The sequence below is a fragment of the Cucumis sativus genome, chromosome 5 (genome assembly GCF_000004075.3).
Source record: "Cucumis sativus cultivar 9930 chromosome 5, Cucumber_9930_V3, whole genome shotgun sequence".
In the NCBI taxonomy this organism is placed as follows: Eukaryota; Viridiplantae; Streptophyta; class Magnoliopsida; order Cucurbitales; family Cucurbitaceae; genus Cucumis; species Cucumis sativus.
Genome location: NC_026659.2, coordinates 23,339,657 through 23,352,831, shown reverse-complemented (window position 1 = coordinate 23,352,831; position 13,175 = coordinate 23,339,657). Strand labels below are relative to the sequence as shown.

Sequence of the window (13,175 nt, the reverse complement as noted above, 5' to 3'; positions counted from 1 at the left end):
GTAATGCTGAATGGGCTATTGAATTGTGCTTCGGTCATGCAGTCAAAACTTCCATCTCACGTTTTATCTCCAAGTGTTTGCTCGTTATGTTTGCAGGATTCTGAAGATTTACAGCACCTGTTTTTTAGGTGTCCCTTTGCAGAAAAATGTTGGTTTGACCTATTCGGATCCTTCAAGATCAATTCGGTATTTTATTCCGACTTTAAGAAGAACATTTTGCAGCTCCTAATAGGCACCAATCTAAAAGAGAAATCAAGATTGCTATGGATAAATGCTATAAAGGCACTACTTTTAGAATGTTGGTTCAAGTGAAATCAAAGTATTTCACGACAAAGAGGCCAATTGGTTGAATCGTCTGGAGATTGCTAGGATCAATGCTTCCTCATGGTGCTCCTTAGCTAAAACGTTTGAAGTATACTCAATTCAAGACATTAGCCTTAATTGGCAAGCGTTCTTACATGAGTAGCCGTCTTTTAGTTTGTAGTCGTTTGTTTTGGAGGATTTTGTTGTATTATCAGATTCTTTAAGATTGTTGTGTTGTCGTTTGGTAGTTTGTTATTTTTTATGTGTATTTTGCTCTTAGATGTATGGTTCGAATTGTATCTATATGGGTTTGGTTTTCCCTTTCGATCAAAGTTGGGATGTGATGAGAGTGCTGTGGGATGTCAATCTAGTTGAGATGTCTAGGTGCATTTATTGATCTTATAGGCTTTGATCTCATCCCTTCATTATACTCAAACATTACTTTATCTATTCATTTTCTTTATAAAGAGGCTTGTTTCCTTCTTAAAAAAAGATATGTGCACACATTTCTTCATGCATAAATGTGCATATATATACACATTTGCTGCCGTAGTTATTAATGGGCCAAGCCCATTAGTATTTAACAAAAAGTCCAGACACAAGTGAGTTCCACGCCAATCCATTTTTCTTTTTTAAAAAAACCAATAAGATGGATGGGCTTTTGGAAATTGGTTGCATATTGGATTATTTGAACTTTTTCTTATGGGTTAAGTAATGGAGTTTTGGCTCCATTTCTAACAGAACCTCATTCTACATTTTTGGGTATCATGCTAAAAGATTTGCTTGGTGAATTTTGCTTTGAAAGGGTCCTTCACAAGAAAACTCTCACGTTTCTCGTTCTTTATAATGTTGCAAGACTTATTGCATTCACATGGTGTCCTTCCAAGTTTTCTAGTTTTCCTATGCAAGATATTGTTTGGTTTGGAGTGCTCTTATGTTTTCTAAATCGTTCAATTTTTTCTATTTACTCAAATCGTCATTGCTTGTATTATTTTCGTTCAAGTTATTGTTGTTCCTTTATGTTTAATGATGTTGAACATTAGACTCTTTCATTTTATCAATAAAAAGTTTGTTTATGTTAGATATTATATTAAATTTGACTTCACCCATCAGCTTAAGCTTTTGGGTTAAGTAACTTAAATTGGTTATCTTCTTTTGAAACAAAGACAAACTTCTTTATTAATATAAAACTCAGAGTACAAGAGAATTATACAATCAGAGTAATAGAGAAGCCTAATAAGGGAGGTGGGGGGTCAGGAGGTGCACTTGGATATCTCAATTAGGTTGACACCCCTTAGCGCAATCATCATATCCCACAAAAGATCCAAAAAAACTATAAATTCCAAATTAACCAGAGACAAAATAGCCAAAAGAGGCAAATACAAAAACAGAAAGTAGAGAAAAGCACAGGAGATAAACAGTTCGAAAGAGGCCCACAGGTAAAAGCTCCTATAGCTAACAAACGAAATAGGTCTTCCACTAAAAAGAAACAGCGAACTTGCATGTCTTGAGCTTCTGAAAATGCAGAGAGAACAGCACCCATTAACTTCGATGATAGATGAAAGCCGACCAGTTTAAACATAAATATTGGTCTTCCACTAAAAAGCACAGGAGGAGATAAACAGTTCGAAAGAGGCCCACAGGTAAAAGCTCCTATAGCTAACAAACGAAATAGGTCTTCCACTAAAAAGAAACAGTGAACTTGCATATCTTGAGCTTCTGAAAATGCAGAGAGAACAGCACCCATTAACTTGAATGATAGATGAAAGCCGACCAGTTTAAACATAAATATTGGATGGAATATGCCTTAAATTCCTTGTTTAAAGAACACCAAGCTACAACATTTCTTTTTGCAGTGTCTACAGTATCAGCCCAGCCCCTTGCCTTGTTGTGAAATATATGTTGACTGTGTTCAAACCAGGTTTCTGCAAGCAATGTTTTCGACATGTTCTCCCATATTAATCTCAGTCTCTTTGACAACATCGGACCCCTCAGCAACTGAAAGACATTTGAGCTTAAAAGATCCATTGAAAGCCCAAGTTACATAAAAAAGAGATGAAAATACTACCCCCGGCAATTGATTGAATAAGGGAAGTGATGTAAACCATAGTTAGTTAGTTAGTTCCATAGTTAGTTAGTTAGTTAAAGCCCTTAATTAGTTAAAGAACAGCTGTAATCAATAACTAACCAAAACAGTTAGACACCCACTTGTAACTAACCTTGAAATATCAATATATAACAATCTCCTAGCCTGAAAAAAGGCAGAGAATTCATTCGAGGAATTTAATCCTAACTTTGAATTACATCAAAGTGGTATCAGAGCAGCCCCGATTCTTGGACAGATGGCTGGCCGGAGAGGTAACAACCCTGCCGCGGGGGAAAACCGTGCGCAAGAAGTAGCGGAGGAAATCACCGCCCTCTCTCCAAGGACAACAACAGTTCGCTTGCTGGCTGTTGAGGAATCCTTGGGAGATCTCCGTAACAAATTTCAAGACAAGATGCACCATAAATGGAAGGGTATGTGATGTAATCATAGACAACGGCAGCAGCGAAAACTTCGTAGCAAAGAAACTAGTAATAGTCTTGAACCTAAAGGCTGAAGCACATCCAACCCCTTACAAGATAGGTTGGGTAAGAAAAGAGGAGAAGCCACGGTTAGCGAAATCTGCACAGTCCCTCTCTCCAATAGAAACGCCTACAAAGACCAAATTGTTTGTGATGTCATTGAGATGGATGTATGCCATCTCCTATTAGGAAGACCTTGGCAGTATGATACTCAATCCTTACACAAAGGGAGAGAAAATACGTATGAATTCCAATGGATGGGAAGAAAGGTAGTTTTACTCCCAATAACAAGAAAGAATAAAGAAGGATTAAGAGGTGAGAAACAACTATTCATCACTGTTAGTGGGAAGAAGATGCTTAAAGAAAGGGAACAGGACCTCCTAGGACTGGTTGTTATTGAAAAAACTAAGGAAGGATAGGTCGAAGACATAGAACCCAAATTACAGCAACTCCTTTATGAGTTCCCACACATAAAGGAAGAACCAGAGGGACTCCCACCTCTTCGAGACATACAGCACCACATAGACTTGATCCCGGGAGCATCACTACCAAACTTGGCTCACTATAGGATGAGTCCCCAGGAGTACAAAATACTTCATGATCATATGGAGGAATTATTAAAGAAAGGGCACATCAAACCGAGCCTCAGCCCTTGTGCAGTACCAACACTTCTCACGCCAAAGAAAGATGGAAGTTGGAGAATGTGCGTTGACAGCAGAGCCATCAACCGTATCACGGTAAAGTATAGATTTCCCATCCCAAGGATTAGTGACCTGCTTGATCAACTCGACAAAGCCAGTATTTTTTCGAAAATTGATTTAAAAAGTGGCTATCACCAAATACGTATAAGACCTGGTGACGAATGGAAGACAGCTTTCAAGACAAACGAAGGCTTATTTGAATGGATGGTCATGCCATTCGGCCTTTCTAATGCACCCAACACCTTCATGAGATTGATGAACCAGGTACTTCACCCATTTCTCAACAAATTCATAGTCGTCTACTTCGATGGCATACTTGTTTACAGCACAAACAATGATGAGCATTTACTACACCTAAGAAAACTGTTCCAAGTCTTGACAGAGGCAGAACTCTACATCAACACTAAGAAAAGCATGTTTATGAAAAGAGAAATTGCATTCCTCGGCTTTATAATCAAACAAGGAAGCATAAGCATGGAACCAAAGAAGATCGAAGCCATCCACACATGGCCGACTCCTACCTCCATTAAAGAAATACAAGCCTTCCTTGGCCTGGCTTCGTTTTACAGAAAATTCATCAGGAACTTCAGCTCTTTAGCCGCACCCCTAACTGACTGTCTAAAGAAAGGAAACTTTGAAGATATCAAAAAGAAATTGACATCCAGCCCTATCCTTAAATTACCAGACTTCTCTTCACCTTTTGAAGTAGCAGTTGACGCCTGCTGCACAGGGATTGGAGCTGTCCTAGCTCAGCGAGGACACCCTATCGAATACTTCAGTGAAAAGTTCAGCCCCTCAAGATAGTCATGGAGCACATATGAACAAGAGCTGTATGCCCTTGTGCGAGCACTAAAACAATGGGAGCATTACCTACTCTCCAAAGAATTCGTACTCCTAACTGATCACTTCTCACTAAAGTACCTTCAAGCTCAAAAAAACATCAGCAGGATGCACTCACGCTGGATATCTTTCCTCCAAAGGCTTGACTTTGTGATCAAACACCAATCAGGCAAAGAGAACAATGTGGCCGATGCTCTAAGCAGAAAAGGCTCCCTACTCACATTACTGTCTTCGGAAATCATAGCATTCAAGCATTTACCCGACCTATACGAAGAAGATATTGACTTTAAGGATATCTGGTACAAATGCTCAAACTTCATAGACGCTGATGACTACCACATTGTTGAAGGATATTTGTTTAAAGGAGAACAGTTATGCATCCCGCATACTTCACTACGAGAAGCCTTATTGAAAGAAGCACATTCTTGAGGGCTAGCTGGACACTTCGGACAGAATAAGACATTAGAGATCACCTCCAAACGATACTACTGGCCGCAAATAAGAAGAGATTCCAATAATTTCATAAAGAGATGCCCCATCTGCCAAAGAACCAAAGGCTCCAGCACGAATGCAGGACTATACTCCCCACTACCCATCCCGACCTCAATATGGGAAGATTTATCAATTGACTTTGTGGTTGGATTACCAAAAACACAAAGACAATTTGACTCAATAATGGTCATAGTGGACAGGTTCAGCAAAATGACCCATTTCGTAGCATGTAAAAAGACAAATGATGCAATCTACATAGCCAACCTCTTCTTTAGAGAGGTAGTACGACTACATGGGGTACCTAAAAGCATTGTATCAGACAGAGACGTCAAGTTCTTAAGCCATTTTTGGCGAACATTGTGGAAGAAGTTTGACACCACTGAAATTCAGCACCACAGCCCATCCACAAACAGATGGACAAACTGAAGTAACAAACAGGACCCTAGGTAATCTGCTACGCTGCCTTGGTGAGTCAAAACCAAAACAATGGGATCTAGCATTGGCTCAAGCTGAATTCGCCTTCAATAATATGAAGAACAGATCAACAGGAAAATCCCCCTTCGAAGTAGTTTACACCAAATTACCACGATTAACCTTTGATCTCACTACACTCCCTGCAGCCGTGGACCTCAATAACGAAGCAGAATGCATGGCAGAAAACATCAAAAAATTACACAGGGAAGTCTATGATCACCTTATACAGACAACAGATTCCTACAAAAAAGCAGCAGATAAAAAAAGAAGACAAGCTCACTTCAACAAAGGAGACCTAGTGATGGTACACCTAAAAAAGAGCAGATTTCCTACTGGCACCTACAACAAACTGAAAGATAGACAAATTGGACCATTCCCTATACTAGAGAAATACGGAGATAATGCTTTCAAAATCGATCTACCACCCAGTCTTCAATGTTGCTGGTCTAAAGCCATACCATGCACCAGACCACTTCAGGCTTGCTGGCTGATGAACTCTGGGACGAGTCCATCCTTGGGGGGTGGAATGATGTAAACCATAGTTAGTTAGTTAGTTCCATAGTTAGTTAGTTAGTTAAAGCCCTTAATTAGTTAAAGAACAGCTGTAATCAATAACTAACCAAAATAGTTAGACACCCACTTGTAACTAACTTGTAACTAACCTTGAAATATCAATATATAACAATCTCCTAGCCTAAAAAAAGGCAAAGAATTCATTTGAGGAATTTAATCCTAACTTTGAATTACATCAGGAAGATAATAAAGAGATGCAGTAGGTCCTCACTGTCCTTCACACAGAGTGGGCACACCGAGGGCGAAAGGAAATTGTTGGGGTTCTTTCCTTGCATAATCAAGGAACAATTTAGAAGACTGAAAGCCGTAATCCAGATCAATATATTTACTCTCCTTTGACTGCTAGATTTCCAGAGAGCTTTGAAAGTACCTTTGTCAAGCGGGGATAACGAAGAAAGATGAACCGAAAGAGACTTGACTAAAAATCTGCCTGACGAATCAATTGACTAAGACCGAACGAGATTTCTAGAGAGCTTTGAAAGTACCTTTGTCCAGAGTATTTACTATCGTCTGATTCTATCAGCCTCTTAGAAGAGAGAAGGTGTAGCATAGATTGGAAATCTGGAATTTTGTCTTCTTTTGACAGTCTTTGAAACACTATTGACCAAGACAACCTGGACTTGTCCCAATGGGCAGCAATGAGCCAATAGGCAGCAAAGCGATTCTGAAGAGCTTAGGGAGTTGAAGGTTGAGGGGGATGTCATCGACCCATGAATCTGTCCAGAAAGCAATTCTTCTTCCATTACCAAGCTTAAATAAAGCGAAAGCTTCCACCTTCCTCCCAACTCTTGAAATGCTGACCCAAGGACTCGTCAAACTATTTCCATATTTGCCCGTTGTGTGCCCATTAAAGGCCACTTTACCATGAATAATTCTTATAACTTGCCTCCACAAAGAGGTATCTTCCTTCCTGAATCTCCAATTCCGTTTAGCAAGGAGAGCCATGTTTTGGACATTGATGCCTCCTAAAACAAAACCCCCATCAAACTGAGAAGTTGATAGACCACCAATCCTACATCAATACTGTAGGAGAAAAAATAAGAGTGGACGGGAGATCACTAGTGAAGAAAACACTGGAATAGTCACACAAGTAGTTAAGTAATTGTTATTCTGCTATGGGTTGTTATTTTGTTACTAGTTGTTATGCTGTTAGGATTTGTTACTAGTTATGCTGTTAGGATTCTAAAATGGGTAATTAATGACCCATTAGTTGGTAAATATATTAGTATAAATAAGAAAAGACTAGGAGGTAGGAGGGTAGTCAGGAAGTGGTTAGAGATATTCTTGCAATTCCTTAAGAGATAGGAAAACAGAATAGAGAGAGACTTTCAAATTGAGATCTCCTCAATTCGATTTCCCTGTATTAATTCCTAAATCTGAAGCAATAAAAGAGATTCGTTACGTGATTCAATTTGGTGTTCTATCATAAGTGTCACCTTTTTCCAATTCACCAAACGGTATTGGTGATTTCAGATGGTATCAGAGCAGGTAATCCAGAAAGTTTCTGTGTTCAAACCTCTGAAATGTTATTTCCTCCCTATTTAATATTGATCTCCATTTGTTTGAGCCTTTCTTCGTAATTCAAGCCCACAAGTAAGGGGGAGTATTTGACATTATATTAAATTTGTTTTTACCCACTAGCTTAAGCTTTTAGATAGGTTGATATTTAAGATGGTTTCAAAGCAAGTGGTCTAAGGAGATTTTGTGTTCAAACCCCTACAATGTTATTTCCTCTCCATTTAATATTGATTTTCCATTTGGGTTTTCTTCATATTTCAAGTCTGCAAGTGAAGGGTGTTAAATATTATATTAAATTTGTCTTCACCCATCAGTATAAGTTTTTAGGTTGAATTGGTGATTTAAGAGTTTCCTTTCAAAAAGAAAAGAAAATTGAATACTTTGTATTTATATCTCATGTTAAACCTCAAACAATTTTGCCTAAAACAGACTGATTGACAGCATTAAAAAAAGACATGTTTGTGAGAATGTTTGGCCGATAGACATATTTAACAAACTGATGGCATGATACACTTACGAGGAACTTTCTTTTGCAAAATTTCTCATGCTATTGATGATCTACAAAAAAATATATATTATCTTGGGATTTCTATACTTCCTTTTTATCTGAAGAACTTTTTTCTCCAAACGCGGTGAAAACACCAAATATTGAGTTAATGATTTTATAGAAAAATACCTCCATTTATTAAGGTTAATTTTAACCGGTCATAAATCACCAATCAACCCAAAAGCTTAAGCTTGTGGGTGACGATAAATTTAATTATATATCACTAACACTTTCCTTCACTTGTGAGCTTGAAATATGTGATGTGAAAGACCCAACAAGTGAAAATCAATTTTAATTATAGAGGAAATGGATTTTGATCACAAATTGTGAAAGGCCCAATAAGTGATTTTCAATTTTAATCAACGCGAGTTGATGTATGTCTGTTATAGTCTTTTATTTGTATTTGTATTTTTTTGTACTTCTTTTGGTTTTGTTTTGCCTTTGGACATTACTCCTTTGTTTTGGTTTTTAGCTTGTTTGGATATGATAAGGGTGCTATGGGGTGTCAACCTAGTTGAGATGCTTAGGTGCACCTCCTGATCCATGTTACATATGTTAATTGTATAATTCTCTTGTACTATGAGTTTTTGTCTCATTATTATTATATTAATAAAGAGACCGTCTCCTTTTCAAAAAAAAATAGAGAGGAAATAACAATGTAGGGGCTTGAATATAGTACTTCCTTGGACCACCAGCTTTGGTACTATCTTAAATCACCAATCGACCTAAAAGGTTAAGCTTGTGAGTGAATGTAAATTTAATTATATATCACTACCAACTGGAACCAAAATGGACTTCACTGTTTATTACTTTGTTTTTATTTGTTGTAAATTGTTGACTTCACTGTATGGCTCACATTTCTGATTGCTTGTCTTCCCTCGTGCATTTGTTCACAATGACGCATTCACAAAATTGATTATTGTATATCACTATTTACAGAAACAATTTCTTTGAGGTTTTATCAGATGTCAGATTCATACCTTCATGCATGGCTAACAGAATTGCAATATCATTAGCTAATAGTCTTCCTGCATGTTATACTGCAGATTAGTCTACTTGATAGGCAAGAGCTTCAACAACGAGTCAAACTATATTGTATCAGCCGGGGTTCGCCTGAGCACTGGCTTCACTCCGTAGTGTTCAAAAGAAATGAATTACAAAAGGCTCTTGGGAATCATCTTTCATGGAAGGACAGGTGACTAAGCTGGCTGGGACTTTAACAGTTAACCTTTTTTAAAATATCTTTTTCTACAGAAATTTTAATGAAGAAAAGTATATATCTATTGAAATTTTAATCAACATCTGATCCATAACATCCAGTTTAATAATATGAGAAGTCCCTAGGCTCTTTTGGTCATTGTACTTTGAGCTTTTGTTTCATTATTATATAAGAAACTTGTTTCCCTTTAAAAAAACATCACGAGTAAACTAGTAAGATGGTAGTCTCTTTGCACTAAATTAGTTAAGACGAACAACCTTTTCCTGCTGATGAATAGATTGAACATTTCAAAGCAGGATTGTTGGAGCGGGTCAGTGTTCGACATGTGATAGAACACTGATACAGTGTTTCTATTTTATTGATATCTTCACAGAAATTACAATATAAAAGCAGTAAAAGAAAAGTAAGAGAACCCTAACCCTCTGTCCTTCCTCTCTTTCAAGGAATGTTGCAGCCTTAATTCTTCACTAAATTCTTCATACCCTTCTTCTCTCCTCAACTTCCTATTTATAACCAACTAACTACCAACAAATCTAATTACCCTTTTACCCCTACCCTATACTAATCTAGGTATCTAACAACATGTTTCCGACACTGCCCTTGGTCATTTTAGGAGTATCTGCGCTTTATAGGATGATGTCTCGACTAACACTTTTTGAAGTCCAAGGATCTTTCTCTCTCGATGGAAATCCCCTAGATCTAACATCCTTTAATGTTATCATTGTTGTCTGATGTTGAGGCTGCCATTGTTAACCTTCTTTCATTTGTCAGTTGCAATCACTGTCGTGGTTGGTTGTCATTGCTTATCTTCATGAGTTTCTTTTGTTTCCATTTTTTGTGTTTTTGTTTGGGTTCTAGCTTGAATATAGTCTTATGATCTATAATTAGAATTTAATCCATTTGATTTGATAAAGTCAAAGAAAAGAGTCTTGTTCGTTGGATTATTTATCAAGGTTTTTCAAACCAATGACTATATATGAGGTTTTATCAAACTATAGACTAAATTTGCAATTTAACCAATTTTTTGAACGTAAACTATATTTCTAAAGAAATTAATAATAGCTTATTGTCAACCGAATCTTAGTGGATAAGTAGACTAATTATGTGGATAAGTAGACTAATTATATGATTTATAAATATATAGTATCAAACACATTTGAACTTTTTTTTAAAGTAGAATCCAATTTCTTAATCTGTCTCTAACAAATACCTGAAAACAGAAAATGCAACTCTATTTTCATTGAATCACTTGTTTTCTAGTTAGGTTGATCAGTATATCTAACTTCTCTGTTTGAGTTGCTTTTGGTAGCATTAGATGAGGTTGCATATGAGGAATTTAATAATTTGATTTTGCATACATTGTTTTTAATCTATCAGAAAATTCTCCACCTATTCTTCTTCGTGAACTATCAGGATTTTAATCAGAAGAGTTATGTTGATGTCACAGGTATCCTGTATTTTTTGACGATATTGCAGCTCGATTACTTCCGATCATTCCATTGATAGTTTATAGGCTCATTGAAAATGATGCTGTAGATCAAGCTGATAGATTGCTGGCCTTGTATTCTCCATTTTTGGCCTACCACCCTCTTAGATTTACATTTGTTCGTGATATACTTGCATACTTCTACAGTCATCTTCCTAACAAGCTCATTGTTCGAATTTTGTATGTACTTGATATCAGCAAGGTAACTTTCTATCGGTTTCTTTTTCACTTATACACCTATGATGTGTGTTCGTTTATTTTCTTATATGTTATTCCTGTTGCTTACGGACTACTAATTCGTTACAGATTCCATTTTCTGAGTCATTCCCAACGCACATTAGTTCCCCTGGTCCTGTCATGTGCCCACCAATGGATTACTTTGCTACCCTCTTGTTGGGGCTAGTCAATAATGTTATACCTTCCTTACAGACATCAAAATCTGGAACCGTAGGTGATAATTCAAGTAGTTCAATGCGTCCATCGCATAACAAATCCCCTGCGACAAATCCACCAGTGGCAACAAGTGCTCCCGAGAGCCAAAAAGCATTTTATCAAATTCAGGACCCTGGCACATATACTCAACTTGTTCTTGAAACAGCAGTTATAGAATTACTCTCTCTCCCTGTCTCAGCTGGTCAGATTGTGTCATCGCTGGTTCAGATCGTTGTCAACATACAGCCTACTCTAATTCAATCAAGCAACAATTTGCATGTAGCTCCGAGCAGTATGGGTCAGGGATCAGCGATACCTACATCTCCCTCTGGAGGAAGCACAGACTCCTTGAATGCCGGAAGATCAAATACCTCGGTATCTGGAATAAATACTCCCAACTTTGTTTCACGAAGTGGGTACACATGCCAACAACTTTCTAGCCTAATGATCCAAGCATGTGGCCTACTATTAGCACAGCTTCCTCAAGAATTTCATGGACAACTGTATCTAGAGGCATCACGCATTATAAAAGAAACTTGGTGGTTGTCTGATGCAACAAGATCCTTAGGAGAACTAAATTCTGCTGTTGGTTATTCGTTGATGGATCCAACATGGGCAGCACAAGACAATACCTCAACGGCTATTGGTGTGCTATATGCTATATATTAACTAACGTTATTCCCTTTGACAACATAAATCTTCATTTCTGCTCACAAGTTGATGCATTTTTTAGGTAACACGGTTGCACTTCTGCACTCTTTATTCAGTAACCTCCCACAGGAATGGCTAGAAGGGGCCCATGTGATTATCAAACATCTCAGACCTGTCACATCGGTAGCAATGCTGAGAATAGTTTTCCGTATTATTGGTCCACTGCTCCCCAAACTTGCCAATGCTCATAGCTTATTTTGTAAGGTAGGTTAATGATCATTCCTTTTAAGAAAAAGGAAATTTACGTTCTGTTTAGCATAAAGTTATTTTGAGTTATTTTACTAAACTTTCTTTAGCATAAAGTTATTTTACTAAACTTTCTTTAGCATAAAGTTATTTTGAGTTATTTTACTAAACTTTCTTTGCACACGCCAAAAAGAACAAATGCTATACGATGCAAGTTTTCAAAGCTTCAAGTCTTTATTAGATGAAAGTTATGATACACAATTCTCAAATACAAACAATTTATTGGCTGCCATAACTGCAATTACCGTAACTTTTTATAGTATAAAGGTAAATATAGGAGCTTACCAGTCTTTTGTCCTTCATTACAATTTTACTGTTCTTACTAAAGGTATAGGAGCTTGCTAGTGTTTTGTCCTCCATTATAATTTTACTATTCTTAGTTTAGGGATTCCTTGTTAGCGTATATATTAAACTCTAAGGTTCAGAATGAGTAAGGAGTTGTCTTATTCTGGTATACTAATATCATAACATAACCAACCTAACCAACTAAATAGATTATTAACTAACTAAGGACCTGTTCAATTGACTCGGATTAAAAGTTGTTTCTTTCTATTCTAACAACCTATGCAATAAGCCTCTATATTAGATTTCTCCCACTCCAAAAATAACTCTACCTCGAGTATTCAAATATATCAGCCACACTGAAGGTAGCACTAATCAGAAGGGATGTTGGGAGATCCATTCAATAGGGCCTTATCTCCAATCTTTTCAAGGATCTTAAAACTTGTCACAGTTTTCAAGGTTAAACTTTTTTATCTTCTCCGTTGGCTGTCGGGGTAGAAGTTACTTCTGGCTATAATGCATCATTTACGGTAACACAAATTTCTTGGTTAATGATACATTGAGTAGTAGGTCTTGTGTAGCTAATTATGGTCTATTGTTCTCCAGACTCTCTCCTCACTTCTGAGTGTAATGGTGGATGTATTTGGGAAGAACTCACAAACATCAATACCAGTTGAAGCCGCAGAAATAGCAGACCTCATTGACTTTCTGTAAGTGAATGAAAAGAATATACTCAATTCTTTTTTTTCATATGCTCGAAGATACTCATATACATGTGGTCATTTT

At 37.1% G+C, this 13,175-nt stretch overlaps 1 protein-coding gene across 1 annotated transcript in view; it reads left to right on the top strand.

Moving 5' to 3' along the window:
• Window positions 1–13,175, top strand: part of LOC101220785 (mediator of RNA polymerase II transcription subunit 23) — a 60,325-nt gene that overhangs the window by 46,442 nt on the left and 708 nt on the right. Inside the window, exons 16-20 of the mRNA XM_011657152.2 lie at window positions 9,060–9,208; window positions 10,680–10,920; window positions 11,025–11,796; window positions 11,884–12,065; window positions 12,996–13,099. Coding sequence (XP_011655454.1) covers window positions 9,060–9,208; window positions 10,680–10,920; window positions 11,025–11,796; window positions 11,884–12,065; window positions 12,996–13,099 — 1,448 coding nt within the window. The remainder of the gene's footprint in view (window positions 1–9,059; window positions 9,209–10,679; window positions 10,921–11,024; window positions 11,797–11,883; window positions 12,066–12,995; window positions 13,100–13,175) is intronic.